This window comes from Jatropha curcas, chromosome 7 (assembly GCF_041381405.1).
Source record: "Jatropha curcas cultivar XTBG-Jc1 chromosome 7, XTBG_Jcur_1.0, whole genome shotgun sequence".
Classification (NCBI taxonomy): Eukaryota; Viridiplantae; Streptophyta; class Magnoliopsida; order Malpighiales; family Euphorbiaceae; genus Jatropha; species Jatropha curcas.
The window spans coordinates 2,416,695-2,437,879 of record NC_143157.1 but is presented as its reverse complement, the minus strand read 5'-3'; the positions used below and the strand labels follow the sequence as shown (position 1 = coordinate 2,437,879).

General features: G+C 35.6%; 2 protein-coding genes and 1 non-coding gene across 3 annotated transcripts; 1 reads left to right on the top strand and 2 right to left on the bottom strand.

Annotated features, from left to right (window-relative positions):
- The first annotated feature begins 1,463 nt into the window (after positions 1–1,463).
- On the top strand, positions 1,464–6,824 carry LOC119370859 (uncharacterized). Its single transcript, XM_089724034.1, has 4 exons — positions 1,464–2,936; positions 3,006–3,188; positions 4,122–5,699; positions 6,204–6,824. The coding sequence occupies exons 1-4, from the start codon at positions 1,464–1,466 to the stop codon at positions 6,822–6,824; spliced, it is 3,855 nt and encodes a 1,284-aa protein (XP_089580160.1).
- Positions 2,049–2,155, bottom strand: LOC149494563 (small nucleolar RNA R71). The gene has a single exon (XR_016321920.1). It is a non-coding gene; the product is annotated as a small nucleolar RNA R71 (small nucleolar RNA).
- Positions 6,825–17,691: 10,867 nt separating the features above from the next.
- Positions 17,692–19,346, bottom strand: LOC119369790 (exopolygalacturonase-like). Its single transcript, XM_089723641.1, has 4 exons — positions 19,156–19,346; positions 18,762–19,070; positions 18,144–18,659; positions 17,692–18,047 (listed from the first exon to the last, which is right to left on the bottom strand). The coding sequence occupies exons 1-4, from the start codon at positions 19,279–19,281 to the stop codon at positions 17,820–17,822; spliced, it is 1,179 nt and encodes a 392-aa protein (XP_089579767.1). The 5' UTR covers positions 19,282–19,346; the 3' UTR covers positions 17,692–17,819.
- Positions 19,347–21,185: the final 1,839 nt, after the last annotated feature.

Sequence of the window (21,185 nt, the reverse complement as noted above, 5' to 3'; positions counted from 1 at the left end):
TTATTGTCCGAGTTTGCTTTCACGTGCTCTTCTAGCAGCATTGTTCGTACGACAAGTCTTTTCGATTTCTGGATAAAAAATTAAGGGCTCAATTCTACTTGATCTTTGATAACTTGCAAATCCAATTTTCTTTTATTGTTATATTTGTGTTGATTTGGTGTCATTTTGTGCTTAAAAGAGTGGTTTAACTTGATTTACTTTTTTTATGCTAGGAAAAGTTGGATTTGATATGAATGAAGCAAAAAAAGAGCACAATTGAAATGTTTTGGAGCAAGGAAGGAGCTGCTGGAATTTTGGAACACAAATACAAGCTGTTAGGCTCTTAGCCTTGGGCAAGACTAAGCAGGAAATCAGACCAGCGGGCTGATTGTGACATTATTAGCTGGTCACGAGTTCTTCAACTAATTCCAGCACGTTTTACAGCCACATGATGATATTAGACACAGTTTTTAGTGGGTATTTTTATTGTATTAGTGGACCCCACCTTCTAGGGGCTATTTAAGTCGAAATTAGGTCTTTTTGTGGATCATCTTTTGCCTCCCTGGGGTTGTGACGAATTTGAGAGAATTTTTGAGAGATTTTTGCCGAACTTTCAATCCTTTAGATGATGTTTTCTTCTATAGCCATGTGTGGCTAAACGTTCTGTTCAGTTAAGGCTAAACCAAGGTAGAAGTTTGATTTCGATTGTGAGATTATATTGAACTTAATTGAATTTCTTTATTCTATTGCATTTATATTCTTTCTGTGACTTATTGGGAAAATATATCCCCTAGCGAAATTTTATTGAATGATTTAACAGGGCCCGTTATATTGTTTGGTAGAAATTTCCATAGCTATTCGGCGTAATCAAATCCGTAATTGTTTGGTTAGGTTGATGCAGTAGTAATTAATCAGATTTAAATGGATGCTCGTAGTTTCTGTTAATCTGGGCAGGGTTCTATTAGATTTTAAAGCGGTTAACAGTTAAATCCTTCGTCGTACTTAGGATTGCTAGTTAATTAGGGGTTGTTATTAGATCGTATCTTAGCAACCTATTCCTACGGTAGAATTGGTTGGGTTGACGTTCTTTCTGGCTATAACTTGTCTGTAATATGAATTAAGGAATTAATCTTGAATCAATGATCACTCGAATCAAATCTTCGAACCGCGGTATGCCTTGGCTGGATTTACTATCAATTGTTCAGGTTCAATTTTTAATTTTATTGCATTTATTTCTTTGATTTAATTTTAATTCGTTTAGTTCGATTATTAAATTCCCCCGTTTCAATATCTATTTTTAATTTTATTTTCAGTTCTGGTTTATTTTCGACAAAGCTAATCCCTAGGGTTCGACCCTTCTCACCATATTTACAAGTTTTATTTTGTAGGAGAGCAGGTTAATTATTTTTGGCGGATTCGACGCCCGTCAAATTTTGGCGCCGTTGCCGGGGACTAGTTAACTTTACTGTTTATTGTCTTTTTGAATGACCAGGTCTGAAAATTTGCCAATATTATTTGATCCTGAGATAGAGAAAACAGCCCGCTCACTAAGGAGACAAGCGAAGGAGCGAAAGTGGGCCGAATCGATTTCCGGAACTGAACCGAAAAGTCCAGCAGCTGGTCACCTTGATTTTACAGTTGAAACCGAAGAAGAAAGTCTTGAGCAGGAAGAGATTCTTACAGAAATTGACCAAGAGGAAGTTATGGCCGAAAACCGCACTGTTCGAGAGCTACAGGCTGCCCCTGTAGAGCAGCAGCCTATGTGTATTACTTACCCGGAGTTGGAAGCGCCATTTGAGCTTAAATCGGGTCTTATTCATCAACTTCCGACTTTCCATGGAATGAAGACCGAAAACCCGCATAATCACTTGAAGGAATTCCATGGAGTTTGTTTTAGCATGAGACCGCAGGGGGTAACTGAAGAGCAAATTAAGTTGAGGGCATTCCCGTTCTCACTTAAAGATGCTGCTAAGGAGTGGTTGCTTAATCTACCTCCAGGTTCCATCACCACATGGCCTGATATGGCCCGAGCATTCTTGGACAAGTATTTTCCCGCTTCTAGGGCAGCCATCATACGAAGAGAAATTTGTGGGGTTAGACAAAAGGCTGGAGAGAGTCTTTATGACTATTGGGAGAGATTCAAGAAGTTATGTGCAGCCTGCCCGCAACATGGGATGTCTGAGCAGTCCCTAATACAGTACTTTTATGAAGGGATGCTTGACATGGAAAGGAAGATGGTTGATGCAGCTAGTGGGGGAGCACTTGTTAATAAGACTCCATTCGCAGCAAGAGAGATTATTTCCACTATGGCCGCCAATTCACAACAATTTGGCCAAGTTGAAGAACCCTCCAGGAAGCTATATCAGGTATGTGATTCTTCCATTCAGTCTCAACTGAATGAACTAACCTCTATTGTTAAATCTATTGCTGCAGGGCAACCTGTGAAGAGAAGTGTGTGCGAGGTATGTTGCAGCGATCACCCAACTGATATATGTCCATCATGGTATGGTGATCAAGAGCAAGTTAACGCTATGGGAGGATATTCCGGGCAGCCCCAAAGACCGATGGGTAACACCTTCAATAATGCTTGGAAGAATCATCCTAATCTTAGCTATGGAAGCCACAACCAAAATTTCCAAGGATACCAACCAGCTAGACCACCTCCTCAACAAGCTCCTCCCCCAAAAATACCATTGGAAGATATTGTGAGGTCACTTGCCACTTCTCAACAAGAATTCCAGCAAGAAACGAGAAAGGGAATGCAGAATATGGAACAACAAATTAGTCAACTTGCATCTTCCTTGAGTAGACTGGAAACACAAGGGAAGCTTCCTTCCCAAACGGTGGTAAACCCAAGGGAAAATGCAAGTGCGATCACTTTGAGGAGTGGTAAAGAGCTAAACACAGCAGCCCCTAAAAAAGGCAGCAGCAGTTCTAAGGAAGAAGCTGAAAAGGAGGTAGAAATTCACCGAAATGGGCCTTCCGAATAGGCTGAAACCTTTACTGTTCAACCTCCTTTTCCCGAGAGATTGGCTAAAACAAGGAAGGAAAGTGAAGAGAAAGACATTTTGGAGACCTTTCGCAAGGTGGAGGTGAATATTCCATTGTTGGATGCTATTAAGCAAATACCCAAGTACGCAAAGTTTCTCAAGGAACTTTGTACCAACAAAAGGAAGGTAGATAGTGTTGAGAAGGTGGAGATGGGTGAAGTTTGCTCCACCATGATTCAAAGAAAGAGGCTCCCACCAAAGTGTAAAGATCGAGGTATGTTTGCTATTCCTTGTAAAATAGGCAATGTAGGGATTAAGAGATCTATGTGTGATTTAGGAGCTTCTATAAATGTCATGCCTTTATCTGTTTACTCATCTTTCAAGGGTTGTCCCTTGAAAGAAATGCGTATTATTATTCAATTGGCAGACAGGTCTATAGTGTATCCTGTGGGATTGCTAGAAGATGTTTTGGTTCAGGTTGGTGATTTAATTTTTCCAGCAGATTTTTATGTACTTAATATGGAGGATGATAAATCCTCGACTGTAGCTGATTTATTACTCGGGAGACCTTTTCTCCGCACTGCAAGGACAAAAATTGATGCTTATGAAGGCACATTATCTATGGAGTTCGATGGTGAGAAAGTCGAATTTAATGTTTATGAGGCTATGAAGTACCCTAGTGATGTGTCTAGTATTTGTTCTATTGATGTAATTGATCCTTTAGCACAAGAAATATTTGAATTAAATGCTGTTGACGAGCTTGATTTAGTGCTTTGCAGGAATATTAATATGGACAGTATTAAAGAGATTGAGGAAACCTTCTTAGTTAATGAAAATGTACAGGAAATTGTGTGCGAGATGGAGACAAATCAGCCCCTAACAAGCAGCCGCAGCCATATTGTTTTGCCTTCTCACCATGAGAAGCTTTTACCATCTGTTTTGCAGGCACCCAAGTTAGAGTTGAAACCGCTGCCCGGCCACTTAAAATATGCATTTTTGGGGAATGGAGACACATTGCTTGTTATCATCTCCAGCAAACTTAGTGAGGTTGAAGAAGAGAGCTTGGTTCAAGTTCTTAGGGAGTATAAAGAGGCCATAGGATGGACAATAGCAGATATTAAAGGGTTGAGTCCATCAACTTGTATGCACAAGATTCTTCTAGAAGAAGGTAGCAAACCCACAAGAGAAGCTCAAAGGAGGTTGAATCCACCTATGATGGAGGTGGTGAAGAAGGAAATACTGAAGTTGTTAGATGCTGGTATGATTTACCCGATTTCTGACAGTAAATGGGTAAGCCCTGTACAGGTAGTGCCTAAGAAGACAGGAATTACTGTAGTGGAGAATGCTGAAGGAGAGTTGCTTCCTACAAGAGTTCAAAATGGGTGGAGGATGTGCATAGATTATAGGAAGTTAAATGCAGCCACAAGAAAAGATCACTTCCCACTTCCATTTATTGACCAAATGTTGGAAAGATTAGCTGGTCGTTCTCATTATTGTTGTCTTGATGGTTTTTCAGGTTTCTTTCAAATACCAGTGGCACCCGAAGACCAAGAGAAGACGACTTTCACTTGCCCTTTTGGTACATTTGCTTATCGACGGATGCTGTTCGGTCTTTGCAACGCACCAGCCACATTCCAAAGGTGTATGGTTAGTATATTTTCAGATTTTGTAGAGGAGATTATTGAGGTATTTATGGATGATTTTACTGTCTATGGTAATTGTTTTGATGAATGCTTAACTAACCTTACAAAAGTCTTAAAGAGGTGTATAGAATCAAACCTAGTGCTAAATTATGAAAAATGCCATTTTATGGTAGACCAAGGTTTGATTCTAGGACACATTGTTTCATCAAGAGGCATTGAGGTTGACAAAGCTAAAATTGATGTAATTAAATCCTTACCTTACCCTGCAAGTGTGCGGGAGATTCGTTCTTTCCTTGGCCATGCAGGTTTCTACATACGCTTTATTAAGGATTTTTCAAAGATAGCTCAACCGCTTTGCAAGCTTTTGCAAAAAGATGTGTCTTTTGTGTTCGATGAGGAGTGTAGAAAAGCATTTGATATGTTGAAGGAGAAGCTCATTTCTGCTCCAATAGTCCAACCACCGAATTGGAACTATCCTTTCGAGATTATGTGCGATGCGAGTAACTATGCTATAGGGGCTGTTCTTGGACAGCGTATTGAGAAGAATCCTCATGTCATATACTATGCATCAAGAACACTAGACAATGCCCAATGCAACTACTCTACCACAGAGAAAGAGCTTTTGGCGATAGTGTTTGCTTTGGAAAAGTTCAGGTCGTATTTGTTAGGAACAAAGGTGATAGTTTTCTCTGACCATGCAGCATTGAGGTATTTGTTAAAGAAGAAGGATTCCAAGCCCCGTTTGATTCGTTGGATTCTTTTGCTTCAAGAGTTTGATATAGAGATAAGAGATAAAAAGGGGTCCGAGAATCTTGTTGCTGATCACCTTAGCCGGTTGATTTTGAATGAAAAGCCGTCACCATTGGACGATGATTTTCCGGATGAGCAACTCTTTAGCTTCCAAAAAGTTGTTCCATGGTATGCTGATATAGTGAATTATTTAGTTGCAGGTACTTTACCAGAAAACTTAACTAGAGCTGCAAAAGATAAAATCAAGAGAGATGCTAAGTATTTTGTTTGGGATGATCCATACTTGTGGAAGTTTTGTTCTGACCAGGTGATTAGAAGATGTGTTATGGATGTGGAAGTGCCATCCATTCTGAAATTCTGCCATTCATCAGCTTGTGGAGGTCATTTGGGTCCTCAACGAACAGCTCGCAAGATTCTGGAGTGTGGACTTTTTTGGCCATCAATGTTTAAAGACTCATACATTTATTGCAAATCTTGCGAAAATTGCCAGAAGACAGGTAATTTGAGTCGTAGAGATCAGATGCCCCTTACCTCTATTCTTATTTGTGAGATTTTTGATGTGTGGGGTATAGATTTTATGGGGCCATTCCCGTCATCATTCGAGAACAGCTACATATTGTTGGCAGTGGATTACGTGTCCAAATGGGTTGAAGCTAAGGCAACTCGGACTGATGATGCGAAGACAGTAGTGAATTTTGTCAAGAGCCATATTTTTTCTCGGTTTGGAATTCCAAGAGCAATTATAAGTGATCGAGGAACTCATTTCTGTAATAAGATTATGGAGAATCTGTTCAAGAAGTATGGTATTACGCATCGTGTCTCTACAGCCTACCACCTGCAGACAAGTGGACAAGCAGAAGTTTCGAATAGGGAAGTGAAGTCTATACTGGAAAAAACTGTGAGTCCTAATAGAAAAGATTGGAGTGTCAGGCTGGACGACGCTTTATGGGCTTATAGGACAGCGTATAAGACACCGATAGGAATGTCACCTTATCGCTTAGTTTATGGCAAACCATGTCATTTGCCTGTCGAGTTGGAGCACCGCGCATTTTGGGCTATTCAGCGCTGCAATATGCAGTATGGTGAAGCTGGTGATAACCGAAAATTACAATTGCAAGAGCTTGAGGAAATTCGCAATGAAGCTTATGAAAGCTCCAGAATATACAAGGAGAAGACTAAAGCTTTCCATGATGGCATGATATCCAGGAAGAGCTTTGTAGTTGGTAAAAAAGTTCTATTATTTCATTCTAAACTCAAATTATTTCCTGGTAAGTTAAGGTCCAGATGGACTGGTCCATTTGTTGTTACTAATGTTTTTGCTCATGGTGCAGTGGAAATTCAAAGTCTAGAGACCAATAAAATTTTTAAGGTGAATGGGCATCGATTGAAACCATTTTATGAAGGTTTTGGAGCTACTCAATCGGAGAATTTGAGGCTCGAAGAGCCAGGGGAATATAGCTGATTAGCTCAAGAACGTCTAGCCGGAGACGTTAAAATCAAGCGCTTACTGGGAGGCAACCCAGCATTTAGTTTCTGTTTCATTTTATTTTATATTTTTTTTTTCTCTCTGAATTTTCATTATTATTTTTTTTCTTTATTTATTTATTTATTTTTTTTTTGAAAAAAAAAAAAACAAAAAATTGCATGAACAGTGTCGTCCCTAACCTGGGGACACTGTGTTTTTCTGGGTTTAACTTCTATAGAGTTTTTAAATGGCATGGTTAAAGTTGTTTTATTTTCTATTTTGCTGTGTTCGTTGGGGTGAGTATAGGGCGTTTATTCGTTTTAGCAAAGAGGGTATATTTGACTTAGAGTTTTTTTTTTTCCTTTTTCTTTTATTCAGCTACTTTGTTATTATATTGGGTAAAAAAAAAAAAATTTAACAACTCCTTATATTTGTGCGGCAACTGTAAAGAAAACAAAAAGGAAAAAAAAAGAGAGAATAAGAGAACCCAAACAGGGGCAGCAGGCGCTCTTTGGACGAAATCTGCGTTGGCTGAGAGTCTTGAACGATGGCAGGAGTTCTGAAGAACGGCGACAAGAATTTTGTCACTCCGATCGACGACCTAAAACCCAAACAGACTTTCTTTTCGTCCTTAGCCCAATCCTATGTCACTCTACAGCGCGACGCAAAAACCCAACAGCAGCGTCTTCCTTCCTCATCTGATTCCTCTCCGTGCCAACTTCAGCAACAGGTATTAATTTACTTCCTATTAGAATAGAAATCGTGATTTAAGATAGTGTCTGTGCTCCAATTTACTGCATTGTCATTGATTTCAATTGGGTTTTTTTTTAGTTAATCAATTGTTGCTGAATTTGAATTAGGGAAGAACTTAGCTATATTATAGATTGTTGGCTGAAGCTATTTGAGCACATTATGATTTATGGGTTTTGTTGTTTCGCAAGTTTTTATTGGGTTTTATTGTTTAACTTTGCAATACTTGCTGAAGGCGAAGTTTTTATAATTTTCTTGCTTGTTGATAATTCGAATTTTGTTTAAATTGGAGTTGGAATTGATAACTGAGTGGAGTTCGATTGCTGAATATTATGAGTTGGGTTTAATTCTAGGCTTTTATTGACTAAATTCAGTGTTCAATGCGATTTGGGATCAATTTATTGGGTTTAAAATTAGTATTCTGAATATGAGCTCTTAAAACTTAGAATCTGTTGTCATTGTTTGAACTAAGTTTGCTTGCCTATTTTGCTATGTTGTTTTAATGCCATGTTCAGTATTGAGAGTAATAGGTACAACATCAAACCCAATTGATTGAATTACAGAAGTTGGTGGGATTGGAAATTTGCCATGTTCAGTATTGGAAATTTGATTGATAGTTGAGCAGAATTGTTTATTAAGTTGAACTGATTTTGCTTTGCTGGCTCTTTGCTTGGTTAACATCTTTGAGGTGATAGAAAGCTGAATAACATTTGCAGACTAACAACCATTTGGTTTGCATTTTGTTCTTTTGTTTTTCTTTTGGTTGTGTTTTTGTGTTTTCAGTTGCATTTCAGGATGAGCAAGAGCAATATTCTTAATGGCTAGAACAGGGCAGTTTCCTTCACAACAGGGCAGTTTCCTTCAACTTTACCTTTTATTTACATTTTAAGCCTTGAGTCCACATTGAGGACAATGTGTGGAGTAAGTGTGGGGAGGGGAATGTGACCATTTTTGCTGAATTTTTAATTTTATTGCTGAAACTGCTAATTTTGCTGGAATTTGTGCTTCAATTATGGATATATGCTGCTGCCATGTGCATATTTGGTATGAAACTTGACCGGTTTTAACTGTTTTGTAAAAATGCTCCTAGAGTTTTTATTTACCACTTATCCCATGAATATTTTGAGTAAAATTTTTTATTTTTGAGCTGCATTTGGGATTACTCTGGGACTTAATTGTGTCTTTAAACATGATTTAGAATTTATAGGATATCTAGAGAGGAGAACTTTGCTTTTGAAACTTGGTCTGACTGTTGTGAGAGCCCTAGACGATAAGACTTATCGAGCGAAAACCATAACTTGAAATTGACCGTCATTGCACTCATGAATCTTGGTTTAAATTGCTTACACTTTGAATTCTCAAATCGGGCTTTTGAAACTTGGCCTCTTTTGATAAGTGTTTTTGAGAGCAATCGTCGAAGCAAAAAAAAAAAAAAAAAAAATTTAGGATAGCTTCCGAACACTAGAACTCTCTTCTACGTTCCCTTGAGGCGAAATCCTAGGTGAGTCTCGACTTTGGAAATGATCTAGGCATTCTTTGGTCGATCTCAAAAAAAAAAAAAAAAAAAAAAAAATTTCTACGTTTTCCCACCTTGACGTTACCATCCTTTTTACCCCTTCTAGCCTGCGAAGCATGCTAAATGCGTGTTTCCAAATTCTTTTCATAACCCCCAATATAACCATATAACCCAAAAAGCTCTTTGCCCACCACCTTTGAACAAGGAAATGCTCTTTTTAATCGTTGTTGAGCATGCATGTTTAAGTTTCAAGTTTTGGTGCGAATGCATTTTTGTTTTGTGTTTATGTTTGTGTTTTGGAATAAATAGTCATAGCGACTTATATGTAATTAGTCGTTGTGATGTCGAAAAAAAAAAATTCCAGAAAAAAAAGGGAAAGAAAATCAGAAAAGAAATAGAAAAAAAGAAAAAAAAAAGAAAGGAAGAGAGAATAAATAAACAGCAGCCAAAAAAAAAAAAAAGGGAAAAATAGAGGAAAAGGCTGCAATGTTATGTTTTGTTTTGTGAAGTTGCATTTGTTGCCATCTAAGCATTAAAGTTAATAACGTGCATTGCTCTTTGAACCTAATGTGAAAGACTTATTTTCTTATTATTCTCTAGCCTTACATTATCCTTTTCTTTTGTAACCATTACCCTAGCCTAACCCATATTAAAGACCTAATGATTCTTAGTTGAGACTTGTCCTACATTAGTGGAGAGGGAACCGCGAGGAGAGCTTATGGTTGTTCATTATCTTGTTTTCTTGAAGCTATGAAAATGTATTTTATATGCCTTGATTATTGCTCGACAAAACATTTGTTGATTCAAGCTTCGTATGTGTGCATGAGTGTTTTAAGAATTCTTAGTGTAACCTTTTTCGATTGAGTTCACGATGATGGGATGATTTTGACAGCTTGGTATCCAATTGCGATGTTGCGTTGTTTGCGGTTTTTGCATATGTTGAATCGAGTTTCGTTGTGAAGTTGTGGTCTCCTATATAGATTAGATTTCGCATTCTAAGTCATGCTTGAGGACAAGCATGGGATAAGTGTGGGGAAATTTGATAACTTGCAAATCCAATTTTCTTTTATTGTTATATTTGTGTTGATTTGGTGTCATTTTGTGCTTAAAAGAGTGGTTTAACTTGATTTATTGTTTTTATGCTAGGAAAAGTTGGATTTGATATGAATGAAGCAAAAAAAGAGCACAATTGAAATGTTTTGGAGCAAGGAAGGAGCTGCTGGAATTTTGGAACACAAATGCAAGCTGTTAGGCTCTTAGCCTTGGGCAAGACTAAGCAGGAAATCAGACCAGCGGGCTGATTGTGACATTATTGGCTGGTCACGAGTTCTTCAACTAATTCCAGCACGTTTTACAGCCACATGATGATATTAGACACAGTTTTTAGTGGGTATTTTTATTGTATTAGTGGACCCCACCTTCTAGGGGCTATTTAAGTCGAAATTAGGTCTTTTTGTGGATCATCTTTTGCCTCCCTGGGGTTGTGACGAATTTGAGAGAATTTTTGAGAGATTTTTGCCGAACTTTCAATCCTTTAGATGATGTTTTCTTCTATAGCCATGTGTGGCTAAACGTTCTGTTCAGTTAAGGCTAAACCAAGGTAGAAGTTTGATTTCGATTGTGAGATTATATTGAACTTAATTGAATTTCTTTATTCTATTGCATTTATATTCTTTCTGTGACTTATTGGGAAAATATATCCCCTAGCAAAATTTTATTGAATGATTTAACAGGGCCCGTTATATTGTTTGGTAGAAATTTCCATAGCTATTCGGCGTAATCAAATCCGTAATTGTTTGGTTAGGTTGATGCAGTAGTAATTAATATAACGTAATTGGGTAGAATTTTTTAGGTTGTATTAAGAAAGAATATAATCAGATTTAAATGGATGCTCGTAGTTTCTGTTAATCTGGGCAGGGTTCTAATAGATTTTAAAGCGGTTAACAGTTAAATCCTTCGTCGTACTTAGGATTGCTAGTTAATTAGGGGTTGTTATTAGATCGTATCTTAGCAACCTATTCCTACGGTAGAATTGGTTGGGTTGACGTTCTTTCTGGCTATAACTTGTCTGTAATATGAATTAAGGAATTAATCTTGAATCAATGATCACTCGAATCAAATCTTCGAACCGCGGTATGCCTTGGCTGGATTTACTATCAATTGTTCAGGTTCAATTTTTAATTTTATTGCATTTATTTCTTTGATTTAATTTTAATTCGTTTAGTTCGATTATTAAATTCCCCCGTTTCAATATCTATTTTTAATTTTATTTTCAGTTCTGGTTTATTTTCGACAAAGCTAATCCCTAGGGTTCGACCCTTCTCACCATATTTACAAGTTTTATTTTGTAGGAGAGCAGGTTAATTATTTTTGGCGGATTCGACGCCCGTCAATCTTCTTTGCATAAACACCTAAAATAATCTTCTAGAAAAATTAAAAATAAGAATAAATGTCTAAATTAATAATAGGGTAATTAGTCTTGATATTGGTAACGTCAGGCCCCGACAACAGCGCCAAAAACTTGACAATGATTTTTGCAAGTGTACGAAATCGCAACAAGTAATATAAGATGAGTAGAGTATCATTCCCACGAGGATTGTATACTAAGGGCCAAAATTATATTAACCTACTATTATTTAAATGGCAATAAAGGGAAGTATTTTAAGAAATTAAATTCAACAAATAAAAGAGAATAAAAAGAAATCAAGCAAAGCAGTTTTGATTAAAAGAAATCAAGGTTTAAAAGCTACTAGGGATTTTTGACTTCACTTAATTCTATCCAACTTATTTTATTAGTTCTTAATCAATTTTAATTGTTCAAGTCGGGGAAACAACCCTAAAATCACTAACAAGCTCTCCTGATGTATTATTAGCTATTTTAACCCGGTCTAATTACCTATCTTCCAATAGCGCAATCAAACATGAATTAAATCATTAAGTTTTATGGTTTGTTTTGTGAATTCATAGCCTAAGGTCATTAACTTATGAAAACCCCCCATGAGTCAAACCATATAGCTTTCACATCAAGTTATTATTCTCATGTAATTTAATACCTTTTTCATATCAAAAACCCTTCTCCAGATAGTGATTAATGAAATAAATGAATCTAGCGGAGAAAATCTACCTGGAAGCATTAAGTTCAATAATAAATTATACTTTGAGCAAAGAAAAACAAATCTAATATTATAAATTGGAAAAGAAATTAAGCTACATCAAATCCCTAGTATGAGAGTTTAGTTCGACATAGTAATTAAATAAAACTCAATCAAACTTGAAAATAATTCCATGATCAATGTGAATGATGAAAAGTAAAAACAAGATTAAGAGGTTAGAGATAAAAACTAGTCAACAAATAACGTGGACGGCTTCCTTGAATCTTGACACAAATCTTGAATGCTTGAAGTCTTAGAGAGAGAGAGAGAGAGAGAGAAAACAATAGAATAAAAGATGGTAGAACCAGATATCCTACAATGAATCTGCTCCCTCTTTATATAGACCTCCCGGGAGAAAATCTGACTTCGTTTAGGAAATAGAGTCTTCATTAATTAAGAAATCTTTTGGAATTAGGAAACTGTTTAGGCTTTGATTTCTTCGTAATTAGGATTCTCTCATGTGCCTAAATAAGATTAGAACTTGATTTGCACGTCAGGAAACTATCTCAGGTGGACCCATACAAGTGGTAGGGACTGTCTGGCATTTTTGACTCAAAACAACACTTGTTTTTAGCACGATCGTGCTGTGAGGCACGAGCTCGGCGTGCCGGAGCTTGATTCTGATGATGGTTCAGCACGGGCCGTGCTAAGGGGCACGTCTAGAGAAGAATCTGTGGCACGAGCGTGCCATATAGCACGGCTAGGGCGTGCTAGGCTTGAAACCTCCAATATAGAATGTAGCACGGCCCGGCTTAGGCAAGCAAGCCTTTAGATTGATGTCCCCTTTCGACACGAGCGTGCTAGATAGCACGGGCATGCTGATGTGCACGGGCATGCTGATGTGCACGGGCAGGGCATGCTAGGGCCTGAGTGTTTTGCCTTATTTTGCTTTTTCTCTGCCAAAATCCTACAAATTTCCTTAAGATCAAGCAAATTATGTTTCAAGGAAGCTTTGAACAAAAATATGAATAAAACTAAATAAAAACTAATAAAAGTAATTAAAACTACTAAAAAATCCTAATAAAAACTATATTAATATTACTCTAAAAATACACTTATCACTTTCTCTGATGCGGATTGGGCGAGAGATCCATCCGATCGGTCATCTACGTTTGGTTATATTGTGTATCTAGGTTCTGTGCCTATTTCTTGGTCATCTAGAGAACACAAATCAGTTGCATGGTCATCTACGGAAGCAGAATACAGGGTTGTGGCATCTACAGCATCCGAGGCAATGTGGATTCAAAATCTCTTGAAAGAACTTGGAGTTCAATAAAAAATTTCGACTCCTTCGATCTATTGTGACAATATATCCACTATATATACCTGCCAAAATTCGATGTCTCACTCGAGTATGAAACACATTGAGATTGATGTGCATTTTGTACGAGATTTAGTTCACAAGGGATTTCTTAGAATTGCACAAGTATTAGCTAAAGATCAACTTGCAGACATGTTGACTAAGCCATTTTCAAAGGCTATGTTCAATCTCAACAGAGTCAAGACTGGTGTTCATTATGGCACCCCAATCTTGAGGGGGGCATCATAAGCCAACTATAATTAGATAAGTTTATCTATTAGTTTGGACTCCTATAAGATAGGAATTGACGTACCTCAATGTAGTTAGGTTAGATACAAATTCTTCACACTTCTGTAATATATATTCGGCTGTATAGCTAATGATAAATGCAACTTCTCTTCTTGCCTCATACATTTCTCTATAAATCATACTTCTCTAATTTGTTTACAATAAAGCATACAAAGAAAGTCAAGAAGAAACAAAATACGGAAAAAGGGGGGGGTGGGGAAGGGTTTTGTGGACTTTGGTTTGTAACCGAGTTTAGTAGTCGTGTCTGCCTGCTTATCTTATTTAATAGGAAACATAACCAAGCAGTTCTTTCCATTGTGAAATGGGGGTTGCTTGAATGTGAAAAAGTGTGTTTTTGTCAGTTTTTGGCTTTAGTCATCAATTGGAAATCAATCATGCCATTTTCGCTTCACTCGCCAAGTTTTGAGAAAACGATGGCTTTAGTCATCGATTTGATTGGAAAAGAGGCTTTGATCGCCAATCCGACTTAAAAAGCAACTTTAATCGGTGAACTAGAGTAGGAGGATGAATGGTCCAACTCTCATATCTAATGTGGGTTTAGAATGCGAATGAGGCCTGATCTCCTTAAACAGGTGGCCGACCGGTTGTCACTGGCGGTCGTCCGGCACGAATCCGTTGTCGCTGTTAGCTGAGCGTCCAACTTGGTCTCTAGTTCGACTGGTTTAGTTCGGTCTTTTGATTTGAGTAGTTTGAGGTACAATTTAACTCAGATTTTGGCCCATAATATACAGTTGGAACTCTAGATGTCTAGTTTCAAATGCTATAAATATTGTGAAAAAATTCCATTTTTCTTTAATTTTATGATCAAAAGAGTGAGGAAAAGCCACCTCTGTCTACTAAGTTAAACTTCGATTTTCGATCAATTCGCTATCGTTTTGAACATGATAGTGTGAAAAAGACGTGTTCACAGTTATCTCTTAGCTTTTAAACTTAGTCACTAAAGCAATTGTCTTTGGGTTGCGCTCTTTTTGAGGAAACATCAACAATGTGGAATTGGTAAGATCTACACTTGGACTAATTACAATCGAGTTTATAAATAAAAGCAAAGAGTTGTAGAATGTACAAGTACAAACACATGCCCAATGTCTTGCCATAATTTATGTCATGTGTTATTCCTAAAAGGTATCCATTAACACCTATATTTGTCTACCATTAATTTCTACATTACACACATTATATGCTTATAATAACGGTATTTTCCACTAGACATAATTTATACCTATAATAATGATATCCTCCAGTACAAATATGATGATGTATTCTTAGAATTCAAATAGCTTCTAATCTTGTCTTTTATAAGAGAACAAAACACTTAAATATATTAAATGTGTTTTGCAAGAGGGCATCATTTAACTAGTTACGGTTTCATCTTAGGACCAGATTGTTGACTTGCTCACCAAAACTATGAATAAAATGACATACTGACTTGGTTTTCAAATAGTCGTTGTTATAATTACCAATACTAACTTTATGGGGGGGTGGGAGAGGAAGTTAGTGGAGAAATCATTATAAGCAAATAATATGATAAAAAAGACATTATTATAGGACTACTTCATTTACACGCAGATGGCGAATATCCTTATTATAGGCATACAATAGATGTAGTGGAAAAATCATTGTAGACACATATTGTAGGTTTTAACACAAACATTTTAGAAATAAAGTATGACATAAATTGTGACTCAATCTTAGGGGTGTGATTCTATGAATTATGAGACTAAAGGAAATTTAGGATAATACTTTAGCGAGAAGGTGTTTCTTAGAATATTAAAGAGTTGATATTATATTTAGTTGGCTCAAGGGTCAAAATGCTTATCTCGGATTTTGATGATTATTACAAAATAAATAAATTTAAATTATATTATTTGTGCTAATTTTATTTTATGCAGAATTTCTTTGGAAAGAAATTATACAAGGCAAGTCATACATTGAGAGTGAAGATTTCGAAGATCCTAGTCATCTAGGCTTTTAGGAAACTTTGTAGGATAGAGAGAAAGGTATATATGAGCACAAAAATCGTTTTCTCTCTCAAAAATATTTTTTCGGAAAAATTAGTTTTCTTCAAAATAATTTATTTTCGAAAATATTCCTTTAAATCGAAAAGATTTATTTTTCCTAAAAACTAAAGAGATTTTCTTCTCTAATGTTTTTGGTAATAAAATCATTTACTCTGTCGGAAATATATTTTGAAAGATCTAAGGTGTTTCAAAGTTATTCGCTTACCTTAAAATGAAAGGGAAATCTCTTTCGGTTTTGGTAAGTGCATCTTTCCGCAAATAAATTCTTTCCAAAATAAATGCTGTCAAAAATCTTTTCTAAAGGAAAGTGAAAATCGGGTTTTATTCTCTTACCAAAAAGGATGAAATAATTTTTGGTAACAAAGATTCTCACATCTTCTAAAATAAGGAAAGAAGATATTCTGTTTTCAATCTCTTTCCAAAAGTGACAGCTTCCTTGTTTCCTATATATAAAGGAACACTCACGCCTTAAACATTTGGTGAAGTAAGAGTAATTGTTTTAAGAGCACTCTTTCTCATTGAACGAATCTTTTTCTCTCAAAACTTACTCTACCCCCATTTTCTTTTCATCTCTATACCTTAACGTTTTCATATTTAAAGAAGAAAAGAATTTTTACAGTTACATTTTGAAAAACAGTTCTGTGTTCTAATCGACCTTCTAATCTGATAAAACTGTTTTTCCTGTGCTTATATAGGCGTTTCTTTCTGTCTATTTAGAATTTGTATTCTACAGTAGACAGGCTCTTTATTTTGTTAAACTTTTGAGTGTAATAGCTTAGGTTAGAAGCTATTGAGATAGAGGTTATCAAGCGACCTTCTCCATGTGTGGGATAGCAATGTCTTGAATTGAGTTTTCTGTACTCTACCAAAAACAGAAAGGGTTGAGGTTAACTAGAACCTTTGGAAAATCTAGTGGGACAAAAGGGTAGATCTAGGTTGTTGATCTATTTGCCTTGTACTATTGGTTTGTCTCTTACCCTTTAAAAGAGATAACTTAGTGGAGGATCTCAAGATGCGTCTTGGGGAGTGGATGTAGGCGAGTTAGTGCCGAACCACTATAACTCTCGGTGTTGATCTCTTTATTTCTGAAGTTTGGTTGATACTGTCTCTTTCACACTCTTGTTTAATTTTTAGAAACGCTGAAATTGTTAATATTCAGACGTTCTAAAACGACAATAAGTTTCATCTATTCTAAACGTCAGAACTCTGGTATTCTAATATAGTGAATATACAATGTTCTAACTATTGTTCTATTTCCAGTATAATTCACTGTTTGGGTTTCTATTTTGTTTTCTAAACTTTATGAGGATGTTCTAATCCTGATAACTCTTCATCATAAAGTTACTTTAACATTTGATTAAGACTCTGTGAAGAAGTTTTAATAACTATCTTTCACATAGTGTTATATGGTCTTGCAAACTTTATGAGGAAGTTCTGAGTTAAATAACTTTCCTTCATAAAGAAGCTCTGATATTGTACAAGTCAGTGTGAAGCTGTTCTAATCAATGGCTGCACTTTGCACAAACTTTCTATAACTAAAATTAGAACATTGTGAGGAGATTCTAATCCATATTCTACTCTCACAAAGTTCTGTGTGTTTTTCCGCTGCACTTAGAATTCTAATTCTTGTTTAGAATTTCTAAAATTTATTTCAGTTTTTAGAAAACCCAATTCACCCCCCCTCTTGGGTTGTGCCATACACATTCGGGACCCACATATTTCTCTTAATAATTAGTTATACATCAAATCTTTTGATAGTTTTCTTTAACTATTAATATATCTGTATTATTATCCATATCTTATGTTATGGAAACAAATATATTTAATCAAATATATAAAAAAATCATGTTCTACATATATGTTACAAATTAGCTTGAGACATCCTCGTCATCCATATACAATCATCCTATAAGATAATGTACTAGGGTCTTCAATGCAACTTTTACATTAATTACCTACCTTTGGATTGAGAATTCCTGTAATCTTTGGCTTAACATTTGTCAATACTGATTTTGCAGGACCTTCCTTGCCAGTATATGTTAGGTCAATATTATAGAGTTCAACATTTTCACATGGGATGCCACTGCTGCAACAAAGTTCAACAGCAACTGGAGTTGCAGAAGTTCCCTTTATATTTTTGAAACCGACATTGCTGATTTTAACTTTTGATGGAGCCTAACAAGGTAAGGAAAAAGAGAATAAAATAGTGATCATTTATAAGCACCAATTTATGATAACATAACTAGAAGACTTACTCTTGCTAAAAATTACCTTTTCGTTGCATTGATTCCACGGACAATACATTTGGTCTATCAGGATAGGGTTGCTGACGTTTTTCATTGTGATGTCCTCAAAATATATTTCTGAGGCAGTAGCAGCATACTTTGCTGGCCAAGATTTAATTCTCACACCATTATCTGTATTTGAGAGGGTACTTTTTTTAACATAAATTCCATTCACAGGTTCTTCATTTTCATACTTTCCTAAGCTTCCTATACTGATGCCATGACCTGGCCCACATGCTACACCTGTGATTCTTACTTCTTCAGATCCATCCCCAATGGAGATACAATCATCACCAGTGCCAATTCTTGTATTGATAATATTTATCCCTTGAGAGCGCCCAATATGAATTCCATCTGTGTTGGCACTGTCTTCTGGAGCTGATATTGTAACTTGTTCGAAAGTTAAGTTTTTGCATCCCAAAACATTAATGTGAAAATGTTTACTATCGAGCGAGGTTATATGTTGGACTTTGCTATTGGTAACGAAATCAAACCTTATATTCTGATAAATTTTTAAAGTAATAGGAATACGAAAAAGGAAACAAAAAAGTTTGTCAGTACTAATTTCACAATTATCTATTAAGAAGGAAATGAAAATGCTTACCACAGGCAGCATCTTGCAGTTTGAATCTCTATGACAATTATTCATCCCCCATGCCGTTTTTCCTTGTCCGTCAAAAGTTCCACCACCATTTAGAGTGAGATAATCAACATATCTAAATCTAACCCAAGAATCCCCAGAGTGAGTACGGGGGTTTGTTGGGGCCTTTAGGGTTCCTTCAATTTGCAATGTCATTGAACCTTTACAAGGACCTACTAGATCTACTTCAAGTAAAGAATATGTACCCTTTGGTATGATAACTTTGGCTGCACCTGGTGTTGAACAAGCATCAGCCCAAGCTTTCCTCAATGGCTAAGAAAAAATAAAAAAACGCATACAAAAGTTAGTTTCAAAATATTTATAAATGAAATGAATAAGGATATATACGTGCTCATACTTGAGAAATATCTGATTTTTCATCACACTTGGCACCATATTTTGTCACATCAAAGTCGTGTGCTACAATGGGAGAAGCAAACAATAGCATTAGATGAATCACTAGGACATTTATTAAGTGATTCATTGTTTTCTTTTGCTATGTTGCTTCTCCTATTGCCTTTAGCTAATTTTGTTGGGAATTGTATACAATACTTTTTTTGCTTTTTGATTCTTTATAGCTTGTGCATTCAACTAATTTTATCAAAAAGTTACAAATCTGCGATATTTTCGAGCAAATTCATCCTATTAGTAGCTTTCTGCAGTTGGTAATTCGAAGTTACCACATGTTCTAAGCCAAAAATGCGCAATTACATTAAGTTATAACCATTAGAAATCTTTTGTTTTCTAAATTAAGATTCCATCTTAGGTGACGTAACAAGATTTTATCATTATTACTATTTTTTTTTAATTCATCCAAATGCCCCAATGGGCCAGAACCCTCTCCTTAATTCATTAAATTAGCGAAAACTCTTTTGGTTTAAAACCAGTCAGACAACACCTAATTGGAAGTAAATTATTAGCATATTAGCATATGCGTTAGGATTTATTCACTTAAAGGTAAACATTGAGATAGAGACACGATAAAAAAAATAAATTTCAATTTGGCTTTATAATTATTTTGAATAACTCAAATTAAATTAATATGGCTTAAAAATTGATGAAGTAGAGAGAAGTTACAACACCTTCGAACATCTACAAACTTTGAAATTTCTCTTACAATGGATTTTTAATGTATTTATTGAAATAATTAAAGTGGATCTTGATTTATACATAGCAAAAAGAGTTTTTCTATGCTTCAACACTCCTCCTTGATTCTTTGCTTGCTACCGTTCTTTATAAATAAAAAATGTCACAATTAATATTGTCGAAGTGGGAGAATGTTAGAAATTTTAATGAGGGCTACTATTAATTGTGGACTTTTTTAGTTTGCAAAAACGAACTGAATAAGTACAGTTTAAGAATGTGTGTGAAGCCCGATTTTGTGTTTATGTGATCAAATGTGTAATGTATTTATGCACCTCTAGTGGACTAGTACAGTAAGGCAGTTAGAAACGTAGGTCTAGTCCTATAAGGACTTATGATGGGAAGGTCAATAGGATTCTATATAAACTGCTGGGTCCCCTCTCCTTTGTTAACCTTAATATTGACTAGTCCCATTGAAAGCCGCCTTGTGAATAAGAAAATGGAGAGGAAGATCTAGTCCCTCATTTATAAATTATAATTTCCTGTTTGAGTGTGCGGTTGCAGTTAATCGCTGATGAGCAATCGTGAACTTTACTTTAAATTACAAATTAGGTACGCAAATTGCTTCCACATAATAATTAATAGTTGGTGTTCTAAATTCATGTACTAGATTCATTACTTTTCTGACATTGTTTTCTAATTTTAATGGTATTCTAAAAGAAAATAAAGAAATGTGTAGCTACGGACAATCATATGTGTTTTAAGTAAGTATAATCAGTCTAATAAGAAAAGAATGATAGTGTCTTATGTTGTGAAATAATTAAAGTACTTTTTGTATTAATATACACAGATAAGTGTGATATGTTCACTATCTTGAAAGTATGAATACAGAAAGATTTGAAAAGCTTGATGTGGTATAAATACAAGAAAAATGTGTTTTCTTGTATTTTCTCGAAGTAAGATTAGTATGGCCTATTCAAATAAATGATTATGCAAATAGTTTTTAATTTGTTCTAAAGAGTAGAATTTCAATCCTAAAAGATGATATCGATGTGCAATTAGTATTTAATAATTAAATAAATTTAAGAAAAGTAATTTTGTGGAATATGATTGCTTGAAATAAAAAGGGTTTTCTACCAAGTGATCCGAAATGATTGAAATTATTTAAATATAAATATAAGTAATTAAATGATATTGGGATTTGGAATGCCATTTTTTATAATGCTAATATTACGTGTAGATGTAATATTTCAATTTTTATTATATGTGATTGATATATTGTTTTCCCCCCGAAGAAAATCAAAA